This window comes from Lepeophtheirus salmonis, chromosome 4 (genome assembly GCF_016086655.4).
Source record: "Lepeophtheirus salmonis chromosome 4, UVic_Lsal_1.4, whole genome shotgun sequence".
Lineage (NCBI taxonomy): Eukaryota > Metazoa > Arthropoda > Copepoda > Siphonostomatoida > Caligidae > Lepeophtheirus > Lepeophtheirus salmonis.
In genome coordinates, this window is record NC_052134.2 from 38248305 (window position 1) to 38275423 (window position 27119).

The 27119-nt window shown below is 30.2% G+C and overlaps 3 protein-coding genes across 3 annotated transcripts; 2 read left to right on the plus strand and 1 right to left on the minus strand.

Moving 5' to 3' along the window:
* Window positions 1-302: 302 nt before the first annotated feature.
* On the minus strand, window positions 303-3424 carry Su(var)3-3 (lysine-specific histone demethylase Su(var)3-3). The gene is made up of 3 exons (XM_040710069.2): window positions 2800-3424; window positions 1921-2735; window positions 303-1862 (listed from the first exon to the last, which is right to left on the minus strand). The coding sequence occupies exons 1-3, from the start codon at window positions 3190-3192 to the stop codon at window positions 707-709; spliced, it is 2364 nt and encodes a 787-aa protein (XP_040566003.1). The 5' UTR covers window positions 3193-3424; the 3' UTR covers window positions 303-706.
* Window positions 3425-4559: 1135 nt separating this feature from the next.
* LOC121115895 (uncharacterized) lies at window positions 4560-7277 on the plus strand. Its single transcript, XM_040710070.2, has 3 exons — window positions 4560-4868; window positions 5203-5450; window positions 5674-7277. The coding sequence occupies exons 1-3, from the start codon at window positions 4724-4726 to the stop codon at window positions 7015-7017; spliced, it is 1737 nt and encodes a 578-aa protein (XP_040566004.1). The 5' UTR covers window positions 4560-4723; the 3' UTR covers window positions 7018-7277.
* A 3022-nt stretch (window positions 7278-10299) lies between these two features.
* Window positions 10300-11907, plus strand: LOC121115897 (uncharacterized). Its single transcript, XM_040710071.2, has 3 exons — window positions 10300-10444; window positions 10778-11025; window positions 11248-11907. Exons 1-3 carry the CDS (start codon window positions 10300-10302, stop codon window positions 11710-11712), a joined length of 858 nt encoding a protein of 285 aa, XP_040566005.1. The 3' UTR covers window positions 11713-11907.
* The last annotated feature ends 15212 nt before the right edge of the window (window positions 11908-27119 follow it).

Consider the following 27119-nt stretch of genomic DNA (forward strand, 5'->3'; position numbering starts at 1 on the left):
TCTCTACTTATGAAAATTGTTTGATAGATCGCTCTGACCCTGCCGGCTGTGCCATGTTGAGTTGTGACTCTTCGGTATTTTTAATCATAACGATTACTTATTTCCATAATTCTTAGGTCATGGTGACCATATTTATTAAATAATATTGAATCAGTATTTCTCATTGCTTAAGATATTTATTAATTAATATTTGTGTCACCACTTCTATTTTATAGAACACGACGTCAGCAATTAGAACGCTTATCCCTTGATCTTGTTATTAAGATCAATAAAATAAAGTTAAGATACTTTATCACAAAGAATAAAATGATAGTATATATTGAAGAAATAGTAGGTGAAAAAAAATAAAATAAACAAATCACATCGCTATGCTTTTAGAAATACAAGTAGGAAAACATGAAAATACTTATTTATAAAAGAGAATCACATAAACTAAGATAACCATATTTATCTTATCTACAAACAGAATACAATAAAAAGTTACATCAGATTATATTTCAATACATAATACGAACAAAATAATTCTTTTGAATTAATCATGTCAAAAACAAGTTATCGAGTATTTTTTATTCAGGATTCGTATTCACGCAATATGTACTATATATAAATAGAAATGATTCGATATCAAAAAGTAGAGATGTTAAATATAGGTTTTACGGAACAATTCATAATTTTTTTTAATACTGCCATTAAAATATGATCACATTTATGAAGAACTGAAAGCGGCATCTGACTTTCCAAACACATCTCCTGTAACTCCAGATGGGGGAGCATATGGACACCCCAAATATTGATCGGCTATTCGACCAGCTTCTCTTAATCCGGAAAGGAGAGCTCCATGAACAGTAGCAGGATAGTTGCGAATTGTGTGCTCACCACCAAAAAATACACGAGGTGGATTCTTGATCATATCATTACTTTTACCAGGATTACCTGGGATTACGGGAGTCGCAAGTATATCATAATCATTTCCAGAGGAACCTGTAGAGACAAATGAATATGATCCTCTAGACCAAGGATCTGCTCTCCATCGAGTGACAACAGTTTCTTTAGGAATAGGAACGTTTGTATTCCCAAAAATACCTTTTAAAACTGCAATACATCTGCCGACAATGACGTCGTCACTAACATTTTCCATGATAGCTGCTGCCTCTCCAGCTACTAATGCCAAAAGGACAGGAGCTTTATACAAATTCCAAAACAAAAAAAGCTCTCCTCTACTCGCAGTTGTACTTCCAACATGCCCAAAAAGATTAGAATCTGAATCCCAAAATGCGCGGTCAAAGCATAAGACTACTTTATTTAAATTTCCGTATCCTAATCGTTTGATAGATTCCACCTTCCACTCTGGTAATGGAGGACTAAATGAGACAGTATTCGGAAGACCCTGAGAATTTTGGGCAATTGCTTGTTTAAGAACTCCTAAGGGTAAAGTGCAGAGCACAGCATCTGCTTTAAATACAACAGGATTGGTGTGATTTCTTGCGTTTGACGCTGATATTTCTACGCCATTTTGACCATAACGAATCTGTCTAACAGCAGTATTGAGTTTGACGTCAAGACCCTCACTTAATGCAACTGGAACGCATGAATAGCCATTCCTTACGATCAAATGACTTCCTGTGAACGCAAAACCATCATCCTGATCCCAATGTTTAAGACTAAGATTATTGAGAGGTGTAGCATTGGCAAACTCTAAATTCGCAAAGTGCCAGTCTATAATTTGTCGATCTCGAGAAGATAAGTATACATCACTGGGAGGAGATGCGTCCATCTCCTGTGTTTTTTGAGATAATTCCTTTTCTTCGTCCATTAAGCTATCATATTCCTTTAAAAATGCTACCAGATCACGCACCTTAGCTCTGAAAACAGCAATAAAAATTTGAACGTAAGATAGACTTACTTATTTATGTAATATACCTATAATCAAATTCCTGTCCCACATCACGATTTGTAATCTTTTCCAATTCTTCTCTCTGTTTACCAGTCTCAACAATTTTATCTTTGAGAGTAATAAGTCGAGATTGATTTTCTTTTAGCCTCTCTTGAACAGAAATGACTTCTTTAAAGTGTTTAATTTGTCTTTCTTTCACATGTTTTTCCTGGAGTTTAATAACCCATTCCATGGATTGACCCAGGGACACAGGCTTCCCATTACAATAATTGAAGTCCAACTGATGAGATAAATAGGAAGTAGCTTCAAGAAGACGATTAAACTCTCTCTCAACCATTTCATCCTTATCTTTTGGCACAGTGTTACCATTGGACTCATAGAGAGGACATTTTTGTGAAATCTTACTCAGTTCCATATTGACTTGCTTGGACAAGACTGTGATAGGATTTCCACCCAAACCCGTGACAACCATAGCTCCTAAGTCGGCAACATATGGGCCCTTTCGAAATGTTGCTATACGTCCTCCAACACGATCACGTGCTTCCAAAACAACAACCTCCATACCAAATGCCTTGAGCTGCTGAGCTGCAGCAAGGCCTGCAATACCTGCACCAATGATGACTACCTTTCCTTTTGGGGCATCCGCCGTTTTAGGTCTAACTTCTCGCTTGAAGATTCCGAAGTTAATATATCCATGTCTTTCTAAGAAGGCATGTACTCTTTTCACGAGCTGCACATCTGAATTCCAAGGAGGCTCAATCCTATCAAGGCTCATGCTCAAATATTCCTTTGGGTTTTCCAACCACATTTGAAGATATCGATTCCTTATCTTGATAAATACCTGAAATCGGAAAGTAAATCATTATAAAGCCTATGTTAATGTAAAGGAGTGAGTGAGAGTACACCTTTTGTGCAGCGAGATTGTGGAGGAGTCCCGGGAAGCAAGCAGCCTCCACCTGCGTCATTTTATCAAAAGGAACTCGAGACTGAAAGGCAGCACCTTCTAAACCATTGGGCTCCACTGGAAGGCCCATCAAATCCTCTTCCTCTACCTCCTCCTCTTCTTCTTCTTCCTTTTTAGAAGTATCTTCTTCTGCTTCTGGATCCTCCTCCGCATCTTCATCTTCTTCAACATCCGAGGAGGATGAATCCATTTTTGCTTTTTTGGGACCTCCCTCTCCGTTATTTGAGCCACGCCTCTTCTGTCCTCCACTCAGTTCTTCTTCCTCGTCTAATTCAATCACTTCAGAAGGGTCTTTGGTCCCAGAGCTGGACGATGTTCCTTCCGCTGTTTCCATTTTAAATCCTCAAAACCATCAATGATCAAAAGTTCGCAGGTGAATGCTGTTTTGATTGTTGAAAAAGGGGTCTGACGTCATCATAAGATGCTACCCGGTGTTTACAGTTTACACTTTACCTACACAGCTAGCCTACAGAGTAGTACAGCTCCTCTTCGCTGCATTTTATAAATTTATATCCTATAGTCACTTATTCTTAGGGACACGAATACGAGTAGTCAAACCTTTTTAATTAAATACACTTTAAAAATTGTATGTATATTACATGCAAACGAATAATTCTATATTATTAAAAAAATATGTGCATCAGTTTGAATTATATTTAGAAAATATATATATATACGTAATGATACTCTTCCCTCGTCCCATCTGTGGACTACATATTTTTCCAAATAATTAATCCGTGGTATTTTATCACAATTAAACACTTTAGTTGACAAAGAGTGGAAACGAAACTTTAAGATAAGCTTATTTATGATCAAAATGTTGATTTTTGTCGATTGCCGAACACACTGGAGGAATTATAACATAAAATTTAATAAGCATTTATGAGTACCTAGAAAGTCTATGAAATAGTAAAACATATATGTCCGCTGAGGGAGGAGGCAAAGGGGTTTCATAAAAAATCAAAAAAATCTTAAATTCTAAAGTATTTGAACATTAAATCGTTGTAACAACCTGTTCAAGTCTCCCCTACTTTTACAGGAATGATCACCATTTTTATTTTACCCATGAGATTCTTTATCCTTTCTTAAATCCTGATACTATTATTTTCAAATTTTTTTTATTTCATTTACATAAAATCCAAAAATTCCTTTGAATATTTGTGTAAAATTTTTACTTAATATTCAGAGTAGCAAAGCTACGTGATTAGTAGGGGAAAATTTGAATAATTTTGTAAATGATATGCTTGATTAAAAATCTATGTATGCTGCCTCGTTTTCCATTATCTTAAGCAGTATTTTACAGTCTTTAAATTAGTACTGATCTATCGAAGTAAAGTTCATTTTTCACAACTTGTTTTCTGAATGAGACACGATTCCGAAGATTAAAAGAAAATATACATATATAGTTTTATCAAAAATTCGTAGAATAAAAAGCTTTATTTTCTTCAAATATTTAAAGTCAACCTTATAAATTATCCTGAATCATGATATTTCATTTATTATTTTTTACATATTTCCTTCACACACACAACTGGGTTTAAAGTAACAAGTTGTGTATTTTTTTAACATAACTTATTTTCTGGTTATAGTTCATCAGCTTTTTGGTTATTCTTTTTTACGAGTTTTTCATGATGACAAATAAAAAAGAAGAATAACGTTCATTTTACATTATTACTCTGAGCTATTTTCTTCTTTTTTTATACACTATAAGGCCAGTTATACGACGTTATTTTCGTTAGTAATAGCCTAGTCTTGTACAGATAAGAAAAGAAAATCTGACAAAATAACTCAACTCTCTGAATTAATACATAACAAGGAGGTCTATTTTTTCATTTAATTAATAATATTTCATTTAGTGTTGAAACATGGGCTCGACATCCGCGATTCCAGGTGGAACAGATCCCATAGGACTATTTATAAACTTTAAGTGCTTTCGATCATTGACACAAAATGAGGAAGAGCCTCTTGAAACATTTGCATCTCGAGTCACACAACAATCTCTTCTCATCGGTAAATTACGTTATTAAAAGTACTTTATCGATTTTAGCTCCTAGGAAATGATTAAATTTATATGTATTAGTTTAGTATTATGTTTGAATTCATAATTAATTAAATTATGTTATGGATATATAATCTGTAATGATTGATATGATTATTTATAAATTCTACATCTAAAAATTTAAAGGCTGCATATTTTAAGTAATACACCTTTTTCTTATACATAATTGCAGTTTACATGACTTACTTCAAAATGAATCCAAATTCAATTTAAATAATGTTTAAGATCAGGGCTAATTTGTGTTCTAAATAATTGAAAAAATTTCCTTCCTCTTATATAATATAGAAACATTTTGTGATGCGGATAGAGTTCTACAAGCCAAAAATCAGGTACTATGGGGAATGCGGAGTACAGTAATAAGGGAAGAAGCCCTCAAAAACCATTGGACAATGGAAGAACTTATGACGGATAGGAAAATTAATTTAGATTTAGCTAACATTAAAACGGAGTTACCTGAATCTTTGTCAAGTCCCGAAGGGGATGAGTTTGAAGACTCATTTCTTGAAAATGAGGATCAAGATAATATTTATCAGGTTATTAACTTTAACATTTCTCATTATATTCATTTAAAAAGTACTTGAATTAAGAAGGGAAAGGAAATTCAAACGGTTTTATGTTTATAAAATTAAAAGAACGATTTAAAAAAAAGTTTTAAACTTTATATAACTTAAAATTCCTAGTAGAATTTTATTGTTTATAAATTTTATGGATATTAATTATTATCAAGTTTACTATAAACCAATTTTTTCACCATAGGATGATGATGATTTTGATGAGGAAGATGAAGAATTTCTTACAAATAGTCCTGTAAATATAAAAGGAGAACTCGAAGACGAGGAAAATGATTCAGCTAAAAATGAAAATTATTCAGATAATAACGAAAATGATTCCGATAATAACGAAAATGATTCCGATAATAATAAAAATGATTCAGCTAATAATGACAATGATACAACTACTTCCACAAGTACTCAAAAAGAAGATATGAAGCCTTCAATAGATGAGAGTGGTCGATATGTCTGCTCAGAATGTGATACTAGATATCTAACGGAATCTGTTTTGATCGAACACAGAAAGAAGGAATACGATTGCAATGACTGCAAAATTATAATTCGTTGTCTTAAAAAGTTCAGAAAACATAATATTGAGCTTCACTCTAAATATTATTGCAATTCCTGTGACACATACTATAAATCTTCCTATATTTTGAAAAAACACCGTACAGAAGCTCATATTCGCAAAGGTCGAGCCCGACAATGTGAGTTTTGTTCAACTGTTTTTCCAACAAGATCAGCTTTAAGAAGTCATATGGAGCATGCTTGTAGGGAGTGTAAGCTATGTGCACCCTCAAAAGCCGATGCAGCCAAGCATATGAAGGAAGTTCATCAGCGTTTTCTTAAAAATCAATGTCGTCTTTGCGATAAAGTCCTGTGTGGAACATATGCACTCAAAATCCATATCAAGACTATGCATGATCCTAGTTCACATATTTATAAATGTGAAGTATGTCCACGTAAATTTGCACTTGAGAGACTCTTAAAGAACCATGTTCTTCGAGTTCATCTCAAGAAAAGAATGTTTCGATGTGAAAAGTGTTTTAAAGGCTTTAATTCCCCAAAAGAGTTACAAAGGCATATTGATGGAGTTCATGATAGGAAAGTTGCTTCAATTTGTCACATTTGTTCTAAAGTTTTTTATCATGATAGTGGACTCAAATGGCATATCGAAAGAGTCCATGAACGGATTAAACATCACAAATGCAGCTCCTGTGAAATGGAGTTTTATAACCGTTCTGAGCTTGTGAAACATATTAAAGCCATCCATGAAAGAACTCGGGATTTTAAATGCGAGTACTGCGGGCGACTCTTTAATCGAAAATCTGTCATGGTTCAACATATAAAGTCCCTCCATACATTTGAAAAGAACTACAAGTGTAATATCTGTGGAAAAATGTATGTATCTAAATATCATATGACAAGACATGTGAAGGAGGCTCATGAGCATTACACACGGGATTGTGACATTTGTCATAAACCTTTTGCAGGCTACGGAACTGGCAACCTCAAAAAACATAAAAGAACTGTACACGGTGTTGAGTAATTTAGGAGTTATTCTTCCTCTGCAAACTTTCAATAATTTCATACATACGTCCATTCGTTCATATAATTGATTATTATATACATATGTACATAGATACATTTATAGGTTTATGTTTAGTCCTATAATTAGTCATAGAGTTATATTCATGTCAGAGTTCATTTATCTAATCTATATTATATCCATATAAATATTTTTAATGATATTAGGTAAACAATGGATGTACTAGGTTTATCATTAAATAAATTTATTATTCCAACAAAGTCCAGTCCCTATATGATATTAAATACGTTCGATTCCTTCAAGCATTATATTGTAGTTGGTACATTGTTCAATTTAGAATGCCAATCCATATGTTGTGGTGAAAATTAAATTTTTAACTTTTTTTGTCATCCCCACTCCCTGAAAAAAAAAGTTCGTAATGTTTTACAAATCAGTGTATCAATCGAAAAAAATTAAAAATTATAACATTTAGAGGTTGTTCAATGCCTTAAAAGCTTAGAAAATTAATGATATTTCTTTAAAATTCTTAAAATATCCTCCATAAGAGGTTTTAAGAAAAAAGTATCATTGCTTGGATAAGTCATAAACGAAGCAATGGAAGAATAATTGCTTTGATTACGGATTTAATGGCATTATAACTAGGGATTAGGACCAGGGACTATTTATTTTGAAAGTAGTCAATCAAATATAAACAATATAAACAGAAATTCTTACTTCGAAGAAGTCTACTTTATCTATCAATCATAATGTTTTTTTATTCATACAAATATTTTTAGAATCTGTGATAGTGTTTTTTTATATTATATATTCAAAGTAACTCAGCACAAATATATTTTATTTTTTTACAATTAAATAATAAGTTCTGATTGAATGGAAATTGTAGAAAATAACCCTACAAAAAAAAGTATTAAAGATTTAAATAAGAAATTAGTGCGTTTTATAAACAGTACAAATATAAGTTACATATTATTTATCCTTAAACTATTCTTCCATAATAATAGCAAAATTACATTTCAGAGATATTTTTAGAAATGCTTTTTAAACTTTATTTATTCAACTGAAAAAAGTTAGAAAACATATATAGTATGTACTTTTTGAAATTTTGAAGGAAAAAAAAAGTACTTTTCTTGAGTTCGAAGGCTTGGAGTGACATCTAAATGTTATGTATTTTTTATCGATACTTAACGTGGACTCATATATTGGATCAAAATCGAAACAACAATAAATGGGACAAAATATCAAATATCTGCATCGTATTGGCATTGGAGAAAATTCTATATTTGCTCCGATATTTTATATGATATAATATAAAAAAAAAGGAAGTGAATTATTTTCGATATGGGTAGGCAGGAAATGTTTAATTCTCAGAGTACTCACACTTAGATGAATGATTAAATGAATGCCTCTATTATTGCTTACGACTTACATACTTTTTAAAAAGAGTGCGATATAAAGTTTGCCTTTCTGTTAGCTTTAAAATCCAAGATAATATCTATTTATCTTTAAAGCTCATATTATAAAAACAATGGGGCCAAGTGAAATTGAAAATTTCACATTTAAGTATGTGGACAAATATATTTCAAGATGGTTCACGACAGATCAATTAATCGATAAATTATATATTTTAATGGCTGAATATATAATTATATGTATCTTCAGCAATGAAAATCTACTAATAAATATTTAGTTTGGATTTGAAAAAATATTGTATCCTTTGGATATGAAATTGTTGGCAAACTAAGCAAATACTCTCATGAATATGGGTACATCTTATCGCTTGTAAAATATCAAATCGGATCGGAAAATATTTTTTTGACATCAGCCCATATCTAATTGATACTCTGATATACGCAATAAAATGAACACATTTTGGGGAGTAAGACAAAAACTATTGGCTGAAAACATTTTGCCGAATGACAATTTGGTCAAAAAAGGATATTTAATATATATAATTGCATTTTTTAATTCAATTATGATATGAGTTGTGTTCATATACTACATATCATATAGCTAAATTAATGAGTATTCTTTCATAGAATAATATTTTTTATTAATTATTTTCAGTAATGATTATTATATAAACACAACAAAGTAATATGTATGCATTTTTGCTACTTAAAATAACAGTTTTGGTAGATGGGAGAAGAAGAAAAAGCTATCTCGCTGGAATTATCACTCTTCATTTTCAGATTTACTCCTTGGGGCTTAGATCTAAGGTCAGCAAGAAATTGAGCACCCTATTATTGAATGTATTGAGAGTACTTTAACAGTTAAGGTTATATTAGGAGTATAATTAAATTTAATAAAAAATATTATTTTGTAAAACAGCACCCATTAATTTACCCTTATAAAATGAAACTCATTAGTTGTTTTATAGTAAAAATAAGAGAGTAAATACAATGCCTATTTATTATAATGTCATTTTAAATTGAATTATAATATGTCATCATATGTATCAATATTCTTTTTCAGCCTAATGTCCCAAATTTTCCTCCGCCGAATAGTACTAGAGCACATTTTGATATATTTAATATATATGCATATATAGATGAAAATAATATTATAATGGAAGAAGGCCCAGCTTATTGTAGTTGCTATCTGAATATATGTTGTTTTTTTTACCAAAGCTGTCAATATTATTCTTGAATAAGTATAAAATATCAAATAATCACAAGTGCATGATAGACGAAGAGTAACTATGAGGATTCGTTGTGGAGTTACTAGTGTAATCCCTTGTTGGACACTGAGTAGAATTGAAGATCGACATCGGAGTAATTTCTGCCTATATTATTGCTAGATATACAGTGGGATCTTGTTTATTTCCATCATCTTAATGAAACGGCATAGTTATACTGTTCTTCTAACAAACATTCTTCAAATTATCAGGGTAGTGGTCACGTTATTTTTTCTCCCTTTTTTAACATAATAATAGGGTAATACCAATCTGCCCTTCCTTGGGTAATACTATTTTCATCTATAATTATTTAAGTTATTTAATTTCTGGTTAAAAGTTCCTCAGCTTTTTGGATTTTCTTTTTTACGAGTTTTTCATAACGACGAATAAAAAAAGAATATAATTCATTTTACATAGTGTATCTGAACTCTTTTCTTCCTCTTCCATACACTATAAGGCCGGCTTTTTAACTATGTATTTATTTAATTTTAGACTACTTTTGTATAGATAAAAAAAGAAAATCTGACAAAATAACTCAACTCTGTAATAATACATACACTACAGGCGGAGTCTATCTTTTCACACATTATTTCATCTATTGTTGAAACATGGGCTCGACATCCACGATTCCAGATAGAACAGATCCTATAGGACTATTTATAAACTTTAAGTGCTTTCGATCATTGACACAAAATGAGGAAGAGCCTCTTGAAACATTTGCATCTCGAGTCACACAACAATCTCTTCTCATCGGTAAATTACGTTATTAAAAGTACTTTATCGATTTTAGCTCCTAGGAAATGATTAAATTTATATGTATTAGTTTAGTATTATGTTTGAATTCATAATTAATTAAATTATGTTATGGATATATAATCTGTAATGATTGATATGATTATTTATAAATTCTACATCTAAAAATTTAAAGGCTGCATATTTTAAGTAATAAACCTTTTTCTTATACATAATTGCAGTTTACATGACTTACTTCAAAATGAATCCAAATTCAATTTAAATAATGTTTAAGATCAGGGCTATTTTGTGTTTTAAATAATTGTAAGATTTCCTTTCTCTTATATAATATAGGAACATTTTGTGATGCAGATAGAGTTCTACAAGCCAAAAATCAGGTACTTTGGGGAATGCGGAGTACAGTAATAAGGGAAGAAGCCCTCAACAACAATTGGACTCTGGAAGAGTTTATGAAAGGAAAGAAAATTAATTTAGATTTAGCTAACATTAAAACGGAGTTACCTGAATCCTTGTCATGCCCCGAAGGGAATGAGTTTGAAGACTCTTTTTTTGAAAATAAGGATCAAGATAATATTTATCAGGTTATCAACTTTTACAATTTTTAATATATTCATTAAAAAAAACTTAAGTTAAGGAGGCAAAGGAAATTCAATCGGTATTAAGGTTGATAAAATTTAAAGAATGCCATAAAAAGTGTTTAGCATTTTCTAACTTAAAACCCTAATAGTAAGATTATTGATAATAAATTTTATGGTTATTTTATATTATTATCAATTTGATTATAAACCAATTTTTAACTATAGGATGCGGATGTTTTTGATGAGAAAACAGTTCAATTTTTTACATATAGTCCCATACACATAAAAGGAGAAATTGAGGAAAATGGTTCAGTTAATAATGGAAATGAACGGGGTAAGCATCACAAATGCAGTTCTTGTGATATGGAATTTTATAACAGCTCTGAGCTTGTGAAACACACTAAAGCCATCCATGAAATGAGTCAGGATTTTAAATGCAAGTACTGTGGACGACTCTTTTGTCGAAAATTCGTCATGGTCCAACATATAAAGTCAGCTCATACATTTGAAAAGAAGCACAAATGTAGTATCTGTGGAAAAACATATATATCTAAATATCACTTGACAAGACATGTCAAGGAGGCTCATGAGCATTACAAACGGAATTGTGACATTTGTAATAAGCGAATTGCAGGCTACGGAAGTGGAAACCTGAACAAACATAAAAAAGCTGTACACGGTGTTGTGTAATTTTGGAGGCTATGCCAAGCACTAATTTCATACATTCATATTCATTTCAGAGTTCATTTATCTATTCTAAATTAAATCTATATATATATTTTTTAATGGCATTAGTTAAAAAATGGAAGAACTAAGTTTCTCATTAAATAAATTTATCAATCCAGCAAAACTTTCAAAGATAATAAATACTTTTGATTCGTTAAAGCATTATATTGTATATGGTAGATTGGTACATGCATAGTATGTTCTTAAAATACGACCCTATAATTTTAAAGGGAATTAATGTTACCTAATATGCTTCGTATATGGAAGTGAATCAACTTTATATGTATGAGTACATAGTACATATATGTTAAAGTTAGTTTAGTATTAAAATTAAATCACTTTGCATCATTACTATTATCTTCCTAATATAGACTTAGTTATGCTGCATAATATTTATAGATAATATTAATTATCTCGTGTTTTTAAGTCCAGAGAAGAGATCTGCGAGACATACATAAGTCAATTGATTAAAGAACCTAAGGAGTTAAATCATTATCATGAACTCTCCATAAATTCAATGATGCAGTTCTTAAAGGGAGTAAACTAATAGGAAATGTCTGTTTTCCCATTAAATTCAATTCCCAAACTTAAAAATACATAGGTGTATTGAACCAATTAAATTGCTACAAATTTAGATTGACGCTTCCCGATAAATTAAGATTTAAAACGCCTTTCCACGACTTTTAGAGGAACCATGCGAATTTATCTGAAATTTAGCGCTCTATGAATAGATTGAAGTTTTCTATTTGTTCATACATCGTTCGCATGCTATAAAAATTCAAAACTTCTTCTTAATTAGTACTTGATTCATCCGGCAAACTAAATAGTTAATTAGTCTGATTACTTAATAAATTTTTAGTGCATCACTGAGTTACGGACATGTACTCACATCTTCAAGAGTGTGCTAGGTAATGGTTTCGGAATGAATTGGAAGACTGCATTAGAACTCGACGAATATTACTTTTTTTTTTTTTGGCGGGAAGAAGCCCGATTTCCGATTATTCGGTAACTTTTATTTAAAATACTAGCGGTGATGTTCAGAATTGCTCTGAATTATTAGGCGTCAACGAACAGCTAAGCTTTGATGCAATAATATAGATTTGCTTTATTAATATAGAAGATAACTTACCAACAAATACCAGGGGTGTCCGAAGGATTTTGTTATGCAGGGGCTTAATTTTTTTAGAAGAAACAAAAAACTTTTAAGAAAATATTCATAAATTTCTTTACCTATTTAAATTTTTCCTACACGCCAATAATTTTTTTAGTTGTAACGTCATAAACTTCGGTTTTGGCTCCTCCATCTCCCTCCTTCGGAAGGTCCTTGTAACTTTTTGCTTTTCATGACCAGCCACACCGGTGTTTAGACTTTCCTTAGATGTTATCTTCTCAATATCAAATTATTACTGATAATAAATAGTCTTCGAAAAAAAAAAAAACTGTTCAGGATGACAAGGCAACAAAATGTACACTCTAAAAAATGCTTAAGATTTACACGCCTAGAGATTTACTTTTCTTTTTTTGTATGTCGTTGACGCTCAACGCATTTCTTAGATCAGGTTGTCACGCTGTTCTAAAAATGAAAAATGTTGTATTGAGTGTGCGCATTATATTAAAAAATAAAAATAAAATTGAGTATATACGAGTATGTATAGAGATAGGACTCGCCGGTATGTAAAAATGAATGAAATCTCGTAGACGTTTTTATGTTGCATCGAGCGTGTGGTCATCGTCGAACAGGATAGATATTTGATCTAAGAAATATCAATGTTGCATCGAGTGTACATATCGTATTGAAAAATAAAATATTAGGGAGTATAGGTATAGAATTATATAATAACCAGTGATGCTAATTGAAAGTAATTTTTAGCTCGCCTTTTTTTTTTTTGAAGTTGGCAAACTGAACAGCGTCTTTTCTATTCCTAATCTGTTATCATTATTATATAATTCCTCAATAGTTAACTTCCTTTACTACTACATAGAATTATATAAAAAACCCGATAGAACATTTGTGTCTGTTCATAAAAGACAGAGTAACCTTGAAGATTTGTTGCAGAGTTATAAATGTAAGTCCTTGTTGGATTCAGAGTAGAATTGGGAATCGACATCAGAGTAATTCTTGTCCTTGTAAATTATCTTTTCCCCCTCCTCCCTCGTCACAGCTGATTTAATGGAAGCTGCTCTCATCCAAAGCATTATCAAGGTTATTATGTTTATTTTCGGTTTGTTTTTTAATATGCCCAAAATTCTTACGAATTTCATCACTAAAAATATTAGTCTTATTTTTTAATATGACACATACGCTCTATATTTTTCATGTCTTAGATAACCTACATATATGTGCAGTTCTAAGATACACTCAAAAATGACATTACGGCATCCGCCCATCCAGACAAACTTTGCTTGATTAATTAAGATATTACAAAGTTAATTTGTTTTAGTCAAATATTTAAATTGGCACCCGTCTCCCTGTTTCATGACAGTGGTGATATTGAGAGCATATTCAACTGTGATTTGAGGGGAAAAAAAGAAACACTACTCACTTGTATAATCTTTGAAAACATACATTATAGAAACAGCAAATATGTATTGTTATATTCAACTAAACTTATAAGTGTCCAAGTCAAACCATCTTCGTCTAAGTGAGTCCAAAGCAACTTCTCTACGTATAATATTATACCGTATTGGCATTTAGCAAGTCTACTTTCTCTCAGTTCTTACTCAAGGAATAATACTAAAAGTAATAGTAAATAAAAACTTTTTTTATTATGTGAAATTTATACATCTATGTATATCGAAATAATTCAGAAATATTTTTTCCATTATTCTCAAAAAGTCGAAAATCGGCCAATTAATTGTTTCTGCGTTAGACTACATAGGTACATATGTATATATCCAAATTTGTTTAAAATGTTTAAACTTAAACATTTAAAATTTACATACGTTCCACCGAATCGAACTATTAACCAGAACTGTAGGAAAAGCTAGCTAAGCAAAGTAGAGATTTTCAAACATCACTTTATTTTTGTGATATTATAGATAAGCAGAAAGTTATTAAATTAATTAAAAAAACAACAAGCTCTACATTTTCTCTGTAAAAAATATTTTATTTCAGCAAGTACCTAAGGAATTCAATGTTCATACTTAGAAGGGGGTGGAGCTCAAAGCCTTGAAGTCAGCACTCCATTTAACTGTATCATAATTGTTGGTAGATAAAATAAATTTATTATTTCTATAGTTGATGACTGATTTACCAAGAAAAATCATAATGATCGGGTACCATCTGGGGCAACAATTTAGAAGCGAGAACCAAGGTTTTCATTATGTTTATGAAGAGACTCGGGGAGTTGTATGGATGTCTCATTCACTTATATTCAAGTTGAGGATTTGAAATTTGGCAATATCTATAGGCTTTATATATATATATATTTTAGGGAGAGAAGGGGTAGTTAGCGTATTTTTCACTCTTTGCCATATTACTCAGCCTGAAGAAGTAATATTGAGATCAGAGAAAAAGATCAGCCCGTTTTCTCCGTTGGCATACAAAACTTATGCGGGAGTTAATTCATTTTTAATTACCATTGTCTTTATTTTATTCAAATCTTAAGATATACTAAAAAATGCATTTGAATAATGTAGTCTATGTATGTAATGTAGTAATGTATATTTATGATGACATAAGAGAGCAATAACGAGTACAAAAAGAAAAAGTGCTACGTGCACATTTCACATGCCTACAATATTTCATTAACCAGACTATATTATTATTTCTTATTCCCAAAAATATTTATATGATATACATCAGGGATCACTATATGCAATGCACCCTATAGGCACGTTCGATGCAATATTTCATTAATAAGACTACATTGCTATTTTTTAGATCCAAATATGTTTATGATATACATCAGAGAGCACCCTATTGACTTTTTTTCATCCATTCATACATACAGGCAAACAAACTTTGCTTTATTAATATACATGTATGATTTCAAGTTTGACTTAATTAGTTAGGGTTTGACACAGCAAATAGAAATGGTTTCATTGTGACCCTTGGAATCAGCTGATCATTTGAGAAACATATTGAATTATTAAACCGTCCTTGTATCCTAGACATGTCCTTCTTTAAAGCCTTTCCCGTTAATGCATATTTTTATAAATTCATGAAATGTTCGGTTGAATGTTGAAAATCGATTTAAAATCAAAGTAAAATTAAAGAAAGTACAAAAGCCAACTTTTAAATAAATGTCTTCTGAAAACAAAATCAAGAATCAATTTAAAAAAACAAAAAAACTTTTTATCCTTTAATTTTATTGATTCAATGTATTACCCTGTCCTCTACCTTCAACCAACACTGGTCGACAGTAGTGGAGTGTTACGACTTTTACAGGGTATGCCTGCCATTTTATTTAAAAAATACATTTTTTATTTTTTTAGGGGAAATTTGGATCTTTTATTATTTTATAGAAAATAAATTTCAGATCTTCGTTCAACAAGTTTAAATGATGACCCTTCTTCAGACTTATTGAGCACTCATAGGCTTATTTTTTGTAAGGAATATTTTTAGAATTTAATTTTTGTACGAATTTTGGAGTTTTTTTTTTTTTACTTTCGAGTCTATCCTCTTATTAATTTGAAAACCTCTCTAAGTTTTGATAGCCCTTGAGTTATTAAGTGAAGAGCATGGATTCTTTGACCCCTTTCATTCCTGCCCCTTTTTGTGGGGCTATTTTTCTCTTTTTGAAATATTAAAATATGATAACTCCCAAAATTAAGTCTGAGCGAAATTAGGCGAATCATATTTGATTATATTACTATTTGAAGGGGGTTAATGGGCTTTTCTGGTGCTAACACCACTGCAAAAAATAATAGATTCAGTATGGGAGAGTGGAAGGCTCTGAAAACAATTAACAATTGCTGTGGAGGAGGGGGACATGTCTCATATTTATGATGAAATAATCACACAGTGTTTCTGTATGGCTGGTTTTTTTTTTTCCAAGAAGTGGAGGTCAATGGTCTTTCTTACCGCCTCCAATGCTTTGGGGATAAACCCTCATTCATTTTATTTGTCCTTTTTTCCTTTGATCAGTGAATTAAACTTCTTTTATGACCAGAAACTTTTGATTGTGACATAGGAATAAAACCTCAAAAATTCATTCTCACAAGCTTTATGTTATTGATTTTCTCATTGAAAGTACGGCAGTGTAATTGAATTGCCAATATGAAGTAAAAAAGATTACGATACAAATCAGTCACAAACCCGAGACTAGGATTTCTTTTTGATTGTGTTTGTATTGGCTTACTTTTATACAAAACTTTGACAATTTTAAATATAATATTATTCTATAAAGTCATATTTTTTTAATGAACTTTTCTTTTTAAGTATAAAAGACATGAATGAATTTACAACAATGAATTATTTAAATTATGAAAAAATAAAAGTCAAAATTTGAGCAACATACTTTATTTGTTTGTCAATGGACGTCCTTTTTTTTAACAAAAAATGCTATCTTTTGGATACAGTTTTTTGTGTCAGAGGAAATTTAACGCTTTTCCTTCACCCAAAAACCACCTTTGTAGTTACAAGGTTGGTCAGACATGCCCGTTACAACGCTCAGTCTATTTTCTCAAATATTCAGAAATATATTTGCTATTAAAAACTCAACTGTAGAAGGTTATTTTTCTTTCGAAATATGTTTAAAATTATCTTATATATAATAATAACTAATAATGTTTTATTGGTTTTAGAATTTGAGACATTTTCTGCCGTCTTAATAGAAAAGTAGGTTGACTCCCATCCACACATTAAACCTCTTTCAGTGGAATGCATTACTACATATTTCTACCTGTAATCTTATCAACAATTTCATATAATAATCTAATCCAAGCTACATAATTAAAGAAATGATTGACTTTCCCCCAAGTAATTAGTAGATTCAATAATAATAATATGTGGAAATGTCTACTCCAGTTCAAGTATCCATATTATAAATGTGTTTTTATCGTTGAATAACATGAAATGTGTCCAATCCTAATGGATGCTCGACAATATTATGAGTAGTATATAAATATGGTCATAAAATAAGTATTATTTTAATGTTTGTCTTTTGATATCAATTAACATTAAAGTCTAGTCATCATATCATCTAAAGTGAGTGGGAGATTTCCTCTTACTAGATACACAAAAAAGAAATAAATAAATACTACTATTCACAAAAATAGTTCTGACCAATCCTATCACTTGAATACGCATAATATAATAAAAATCAATTAAGATCAAATTTATAAAAATCTAGTGATTGGCAATTGACTTTTTATTTTCCAAGTTTTTTAAAACCTAAAATCTTTCAGAATCATTTTGAATAAATAATCTGTTTTCCTGTATCCCAAACTCAAAAATTAATCCAATTAAAAAAATATTTTTTGGATCCTTTGACTGAGTAAACAATCATACATTTTTATTTTATGCAAAAATTGAAGTAATTCAGGTTATGTCACAAAAATTTCAACAATAAAACCGATTTTATGATATTATCTTTACTATATCTTCCAATATTTCCTTTGAAAACTAGAAAAAAAGGCAAACAATCAGATAGCTGTAAGGCAATTCTTCCCAACTATGTGACTATTCTTGAGTAATAATAAATAATTTTTTACAATTTAACAAGAGCTTTGTAACTTGATTGTAACCAATCAACATTCAGAATATAAATTAGTAATAAAAAATTGACAAAAAATGCATAGTATCGCAGAATCCCAGAACTAGACCACCTCAGTACTCGACATATTTGGTGTTTTATAGAAAATAGCGCATAAAATTGGCTTTGAGCTCTACCAAAACTTTGAACAGGTTGTATAGGTGAATTACTGGGCCCCGAGGCAAGTTAAATTTATTCGCCGCCGCTTTCCTGATCATCAAGGTACCTCAAGGACCAGCAGTTGACCTACACAGCCTGTGGGACAAAGTATATTATAGGATGTTCGAAGGGTTCATTGATTCTTAGAAACGCAGCAGTGGTGGAGTTTAAACTACCTCGAGGCCTAGCAATATACCTGTACAACCTGTGGACCGGAGTTTATTTTGGGATATTAGAAGGGTACTTTGATACTCAAGGAAGCAGAGGTGGATAAATTTAACTTGCCTCGGAGCCAAGCAGTTCACTTTCAAAGCCTGTGGGCCATGGCATATTATAGATTGCTTCACGATGATATTACACACAACATTTTTGTCTTACAATGATAATGTACACAACCATATTGCCCCAACGTTTTTGTCCACAACCTTTTTACCACCATCATTTTACAGTGAACCGAAACAAAGATATATTCAAATAACTTTATACATATATGTTATATTTTGCAATGTTCATTTTATCTCTCAACCTTTCCTCCGAAAGGAGAAAACGAAAGATCCAAATTTATATGATAGTTAGCCAACTCTTCCCAACTGTGGGACTCCTTTTCATTTAACAGCTAATTCGAATTCACCAATCAGCATTGAGAACACTAATAAGTGCAAAAGATGTACGTATGCAGAAAACCGACAGTTTCCTACAGCTTCATGCGATTACAAAGAGATCCTACTTAATATTACATTATTAGTATTATTCTTTGGAATATAAAATATTTCTTTTGTTAAATTTATTTAATATCCATTGATTCATCAAATGTACTAAGTTTAGTATTACAAAGAAATAAAGTATCAATTCAAGGAATTCCTTCACGAAGCGTTGCAAAACACAATCTTTATTTTTATTATTATTATAGAAGAAAGCCAGTTTTTCATTAGTTTCAGACCTATTAATTGTATTTCCTTTTTTCATTAAAGAAATCAAACCCATGCATTGAAATAAAAATGCATTTAAAAATTGTAAAATAAGATTCTATTTTAGTTTGAATTAATTAAATATGTAATTTCTAACTCTAAGTATGTACAATGAAGTATAATTTTAGGGATCCTCGTATTTATAGCTAGAGTTGTATAAAATAAACCTGGCAGTACATAAACGTAAAAGAAACGAAAATTAACGTGGTAATGCTGACAATGTAATGAGTGTTTGGGAGAAGAGCAGCTTCGCTGTTATGCCGTTTTATTAGATCAGCTTCAAGCAGCCGTGAGAGGAAAGAAGTAAACACAAATCTCACTCTGAATCTAGCAAGGTCATAAGCAGGAATTACTCTTAGGCCGATCCTCAATTTTACTCTGAGTCCAACGAGGAGTTAGACTCGTTATTACTCCACAACAAAACATCATTGTTACATTCTGTCTTTCATGAACAAAGACACTAGTGATTAATTTACACTTAGATGTTCTCTCCGTAAGAATTAAAAAAACAAAACAATAGAAGCTTTTAAAAAAATAAGACAAAATTCAGGTGGCCAGCTACAAAAAAACTCGTACGTTAAAAAACACTTAGGATTTACAATTTATAGAGTATTCCTTGTTCCATTTATGTTCATTACAACTTTAAAACAACCTTTGTTCAATTTGCAATTACAAAAAGCATTGCACTTGTTATATTTCATATTTTATGCAACTCTACTTGGACATTGTATACTTAAAAATTGCTTCATGCATTGGCTAAACAAATGAGATATGTCTAGTACATAGTTGCATATGCTGATTGGTCAAAAATGGAATTCGACCTTTACATTGTATTGCTGAGGTTTGAAAATGAGGAGGGTTATCAAAATGTAATTGTAGTTTAAAGACTAAATATGAATGCATACATTATATATTCAAATCAGGAGGGCCTTTTCTTCAAATTGTGGGGGATACCATGTTGATTTCTGGTGTCTTTTTTTAACATGACCATTATACACACAATTTGCATCACTAAATATATACTCTATTTTCTTTTATTTTTTAATATGATGTGCATTTTCGATTGCATTTATATTTATTAGACCAATCCTAAAATACACTAAAAAATGTTTATACGGAATATATTCATACACACAGACAAATTTTGCTTTATTGATTTATGAAAAGTGAAATAAGTTCAACAACAGCGACTGTGTTCAGTCTAAGTAGAATTTGTCTTTATATTTTTCTTATCTTTTGGAAACAATTTTTCAGACTACACCGGACTGAACTGCAGTTATAAATTTGGATCTACATAACACTACGTCGATTTTTTTGAACGATTTATGTTTAGTTATTTAATGAATTATATACTGCAAAAGATAATTTATGACTTTATATTTTTTTATGGGATCAAATTTCTGCATTTGATGTACATATATAAGTACATATTAATCATAATATATATTAATATTAGATTTATAAATGATACATCGGAATTGGCCAGAATCGGCATTTTTTTAAAGTATCGCATTATTGAAATGATTCCAACGATACCTATACTTACATAATTAAATACATTATTAATCATAATAAAATTTCAAATTTTATTATTTCAAATGGTCAACCAATAAAAAGAAGTGAAGGTCATAGTATAGACTTACTTAAGTTTAAGACTATCTACTCCAACTACTATGATTTCTTTAATTTTAACATATAATCAGTGCAATGATAAAAGACAAAATTCATGTCCTTCCATTGAAAATGAAAGTATATTCAGTAGTGCGGGTAATATATATGAGTTCACCAGGAATAAATTGTCTCCTGAGCACAAACAGGATCTAACTTTTTTAATAATTTAATTTCAAAAATAAAAGAAATATTATACTCCATAATATTACTCGCGACTAGGACTCTGATGACCTTAGGTTGAATCTTGGGGTTATATACAATATTTCATTTTTAAAGATTTCAAGATGAATCTCTAATTGCAGTTCATTCACTAATGATTTCACAAGACTAGTGTTTATCCATTTTGTGTTCGCTACTATTTCGAAGTTCATTATAGATATATTTTCTAGTGAATTCCTTTGTTTTCTATAATGATTCCATATTTGGGTTCTTTTTCATATAATCCTATGTTTATATCCTTTGTTCTAGGGTATTTTTCAAATTATTCAAGTATTTTTGATTGTTGGGTACAGTTCAGTAACCAAACCTACATATATCCATAGATAGGCACTTGATGTTCAAAGTGAGGCACACATATATTTATTTATTTGCGAGTTGACTAGCTGGAATGACATTTTCATTTATTTATTCTTGGAACTTTTGAAGGATCTTTTTTTTTTTTGTAATAGGCTCAAAATTTGGAATGATTATTTTTTTTTACAATTAATTTAACATTTATGTTATTTTGACGCTACTCAGTAGTCACAGGTATAGATGACATTGAATTCAATTTAAACTATATTTATATATCAGTCGGGGAGAAGGGCACGGCTTATAGGTAATACCTCTTGTACTTACGGCACTGGTTAGTGGTAATATCCCAAAATAAGTATCACATTTTTTTATTAGCTTGCTACATTTCCTAGATTCTCAATGGAGGATTGATGCTATTGCTATGTATCTAGATCAATACTCATTAGGCACGTCGTGTCGTAAGTTCTTTCTCGTATTCATTGAGTTTATTATTAGATACTCCGGTTATTTTTAGTTCATTAAGAAAATCTAGAAATGTGTTTTCACTTTTTGTTAACAGCTGTGGATTTTAGAATTAAAAAAAAAATTGTTAATAGGTGTTGACTTTAGAAAGAAAATTTTTAATATCAAATTGTTTTTCACAAAATTAACCCCCCCCCCCGTAAATATATTCCTGGGCACGCATCTGATGGCAAATGGTATTTTTAGATATTGCCTCGGGAATTTTTAGTAGTATCATCCCATCGGTATTTTTATGGGATCGTTCCACTACTAGTTACAATCCTATTAACATCAAGTTTATTGAATCAGCTGTTTTCATTATTTTTCATAAGTTGATTCTGGTATGATTGTGGGTAGCCGAATCTACGTATTATGACCTCAAAAAAGATATTATTATTTTTATATTAATTTATATAAATCAAGGACTTCAATTCAACGTATATTGTATATAATATCTAAAGGTAAAGTAATATTTATTTCTCCATGATAATATCTAAATATTTAATCCGTCCATCATAATTAACTTTGACGATAAAAGAAGTAAAGTAGGCTATTTACCATATCTTTTTTTCAATTTTTTCTTTCCCTTGTGTCAATCGAGGTTGCGTATTACCTGTACTATTATTGAGGATATTTTTTCAGAATTGTGATCACATTTTGTCACTTTCATTAAGTGATTTAGCACTTTAATGATGTCTATTAAATTCAGATTGTGTGCTTTTCAGATATTTGTGATTTTTTACAAGGAATCTTGGCAGATTTAGGTCATTAGTTCAAAATGAGCATCAAAAGTGATTGAGAGAGTTGCAAATTTGGGATATTATGTAAAACCAAAATAAAAATCAACGCAGAGTGTATGTATAGTGATCCCAAATGGAGATTAGTTCCAAAAAATATACCTGCATCTTAAATTTCAACAGTTTCTAATATATTATAATAAAAAAATATATATTTATATAAAAATATTGGCGTAAACTGAAATCAAATTCATTTCATTGAGATTGTCTAGATACTTTTTAATCAAGTGTTTGTAACCAAAATCTGAACAAATGTTAGTACAACAATATTTGGTCATAAAGAAGAATAAGAGATTGCAGCTTGAATTTTTTTAATGAATCATCATATAATTAAATTATAATTTATTCAATATGATTCCCATAAGCTGCCACAACAGCCACTAAATGAGTCATAAAGACAGAACAAGTCTTCCTGAAGTTGGCCTAATCAATTTTGTCTTCACGTCATCCAAATTCCTGTGGGGGGTTTGATAGGCTTCTATCTCTACAACGCTTTATATCCTTTAATCCAATGGATTTTTATCCCTTCCTTGCTTCACCACATACCTAAAACTAATATACTATAAAAATGTGAGAGGCCGTAAATTACCAAAACTTCTTGCTTGACAATCCCTACTTCGTTGTTACTTAATCATACATAATTATTTTTTCGCATTTGGTATTATACAAATTTAACTACGAGCAAATTTTGAGGTCTATTAAATGGAAATGAAAGTAGATTATTTGGACTTTAGATACCATTTTTAAGTTAAAGGCTTTTTTTTGGACAATGTATTCAATAATGTAGTTGTAAATGAATAAAAACCTTAGTGAAAAATCTAGCAATGTATTGGCTAATGTGGATCACGTTCTATATATTCTCAAAGCAAAATTGACTTGGATTTGCTTGCCATTTAATAATACAGACTTGCTAGTTGATGCTTGATTTGGACTCACTGGCAAAAAAATTACTTGGATTTTAGACCATTTTTTAATATTTTTGTACATTCATTGTTTGAACATCAAAATGCTCCAGAATCTTTCTTTATTTATATAAAAAATAATGTAGTTTGTTTGTTCATCCGTCACACTTTTCCTTTCTAATTAAACTAAAAATAGGTAGCTTCTAGTGGCCTCAATTTTTTCGTGAAGAACTATAATTGGCCAAATATGTATCGTTATAAGCGAATTTTTAATCATTAATTAGTATTTGTAGGTTAGTATTTGTACAAGCAACAGCCAGTCCAAGAGCCAAGGGAATAGGAATTTAAGGACAGCGATAAAAATGACTTGTAGTAAATTAAAAATGTGAAAAAGTTGACATTTTACCAAATAACTATAGAAAAATAATATTTAATTAATTGATATACGATTACTTATTTTAATTTAATTTGAAATGATGTTATGATAATTTCTAGGTATTTCTCATATACTAAGTAAATTTATGAGAATTCTTTTACAGAATAATATTTTTTATTAATTATATTCATTAATTATAAACAACGCACTTTAGCATGAGGTTTGAATCCGATTGCTACTTAAGTAACTTTTTGAGAAGGGGGAATAAAAAATAAGCTCCCAGCCAAGAACTATAATCTTCATTTCATTATTTACTCCTTGGACTATAATGGACTGTATTTTTGATCAGGATTCAGCAATTATATAATTTTTTTAATAATTGTGACGACAAATTGTCCGAGGATTATTTATATATTTTTTTTTGACGGGGGGGTTTTTTTGGAAAAATCCATAACTATTCGAAAAAATTTAATTCCAAATATTAAATTTTTTGGAAAAAAAATCAAAAATTAAATTTCCTATAAAATTGTTTGAAAAATAACTTTAAGTATTAATTTTTTTTCAAAAATCCATAGCTATCCACAAAAAATGTAATTTTTGTGAAAAAAATTTAAAAAATTTAATTTTTTGGATATTTGGCGGGGGGGGGGAGGCTGGGCTCCAGCCTTTCCAACACACCTCTGCGGACGCTCTTGCTCATAATAACGCAAATGGACAATTTCATTATCTAATTATAAATTTTATTCTAAAAAAGTGGGGGGTCAATGGCCCTATTTCTTTGCAACTGTTGATATAAAATATCAGCGGTCGTTTACTGTTTTTAAAAATTGAGAAACTAGTAATTAGAAATTTACTAGAGTTGCTGTGGACATAAGATATCATATTATTTAATGTATTATAACTTTAAAGGATTCAAACTATAAATTCGAACCACTTGCTGTGTTGTATTTACATAATTTTGATTATTAATAAAAAAATATTCTTTTACAAAAGAATATTCTATTTATTTACTTATGGCATGAAACATATTAATTATTCTTAAGTAAATTATCAAAGCTCTAATATCATTTGAATTAAGATATGCAATCGCATACATCAATGTATTAAATATCTTTTTCAACGAAGTCTTGCTAATTGTCTTTCTGTAAGTTACATTACTACAATTTATAACGGCAAACTTTCCTTCGGCGAAATTTGTATTCGACAAGTGAACTTTCGGGAATTTTTTTTTCAGTTTATAGTTCTAAAATTAACTTTTGGTTTTTTAAATTGTAATAATTTCTTTTTCGGAAAATTTCCCACGAACAAACTGGAAACATTTTTTGACATTTCATTAGTTAAAATAATGTCAAAATATATTTATTTGTCATGATAAAGTTTTAAAACATACAAATAGTAAAGTTAATTGCTTATTTATAGGTTTTGTTTTTTAATGGGTTAAAGAAAATAATAACAGCTTTTTTCCATTTTTTTTTGTGAATAACTGTTAATCTTTGAATTTTTTTAAGAATAGCTATGAATTTTGGAGTTTTTTTTGAGCAGCTGTGAATTTTTGAAATATTGTTTGACTAGCCATAGATTTTGAGTTTTTTGAGAATAGCTATGAATTTTTTTCAAAAATTTAATTTTGTTTGAGTTGCTGCAGATTTTTGGAAATTTTTTTCAGGAAAATTTAATTTGAGACTAGCTATGGAGTTTTGTAATTTTTTTTTGCAAAAAATTTAATTTTTTGTTAGTAACTGTGGATCTTTGAAATCTAAAAAAAAATGTGATATTTGATTTTTTTTTCAAAAAATTTAATTTTTCAATTTTTTTTTCAAAAATAATCCAAAAATTTAGTCTTAGTATTTAAATTTAGTACGATTTGAACCTATACAAAGGAAAAAGCCTCATGGGAATCCTTGATTATCATTTCCTATAAAGTAGATACAGGGGGGGGGGGCGGAGGAGTTGTTTTCATTTGTATTTTTTACTTTGTGTTTCTTCTATGCAAAGTGTTTTATGTATTAAAAAAATGGTATATGAGAGAACGCTGAATATAAGCATATTTGTATCCAGATTTGACTGTATACAATTTATTTTTTTAGTAACTAGTCAACAAGTAAAAATGAGTCATAGTTGGATAGAAGGACTCGAATACAAATTTAAGAACTTGAATGGAAAAAAGATATTTTAAAATTCTGATTTGTGAGCAAAGGTTTGAAATCGACTAGAAACTAAAGACTCAACATGAAATTTCTATAAAAGTATGGACTTTCTACCAACTATAGTTATATTGTACATTTTGAAAGGAATAAAATCCAAATTTCAATGATGATTAGGTAAACCCAAGTTGATTCCTTTGGAGACAAGATAACATCCTTGAACTCATTGCTCATTCAAGGAATGTTGTGTGTATGACGGTAATTCCTTCTCAGAATAAAGAAATGATCAATCAAATTGAACCCTTGAACGTATTCACAAAGGAATATGCATTTTTATGAACTCTTTTTAATTTTATAATATAATTCATACATTTAATTCTCATGGGAAGGATGATAAACAAAGAATTATGTTCCTTTGACTAATGCATTTCATAATTTATGATCTAAATCAGGCAGGATAATCCAAGCAAAATAATAATAATGCATGGTTAACTATATAGAAAGAAGAACACCCCATTTCATCTGATATGTAGCAATGAATATCACTAAGAAAAAGAGAACAAAGAAGGAATCTGAATTGAGCTGCGAAAATATTTCCGTGTAGATGAATGAGGGAATAAAAACACAATGCACACTAACTGT

What these genes read in the sequence shown, in the direction of transcription:
- LOC121115895 (XM_040710070.2), top strand. Translation starts at nt 4,724, where the DNA reads ATGGGCTCGACATCCGCGATTCCAGGTGGAACAGATCCCATAGGACTA. An exon ending in ACAACAATCTCTTCTCATCG is followed by an intron (nt 4,869 to 5,202) that starts GTAAATTACGTT and finishes TATATAATATAG; the next exon opens with AAACATTTTGTGATGCGGAT. An exon ending in ATCAAGATAATATTTATCAG is followed by an intron (nt 5,451 to 5,673) that starts GTTATTAACTTT and finishes TTTTCACCATAG; the next exon opens with GATGATGATGATTTTGATGA.
- LOC121115897 (XM_040710071.2), top strand. Translation starts at nt 10,300, where the DNA reads ATGGGCTCGACATCCACGATTCCAGATAGAACAGATCCTATAGGACTA. An exon ending in ACAACAATCTCTTCTCATCG is followed by an intron (nt 10,445 to 10,777) that starts GTAAATTACGTT and finishes TATATAATATAG; the next exon opens with GAACATTTTGTGATGCAGAT. An exon ending in ATCAAGATAATATTTATCAG is followed by an intron (nt 11,026 to 11,247) that starts GTTATCAACTTT and finishes TTTTAACTATAG; the next exon opens with GATGCGGATGTTTTTGATGA.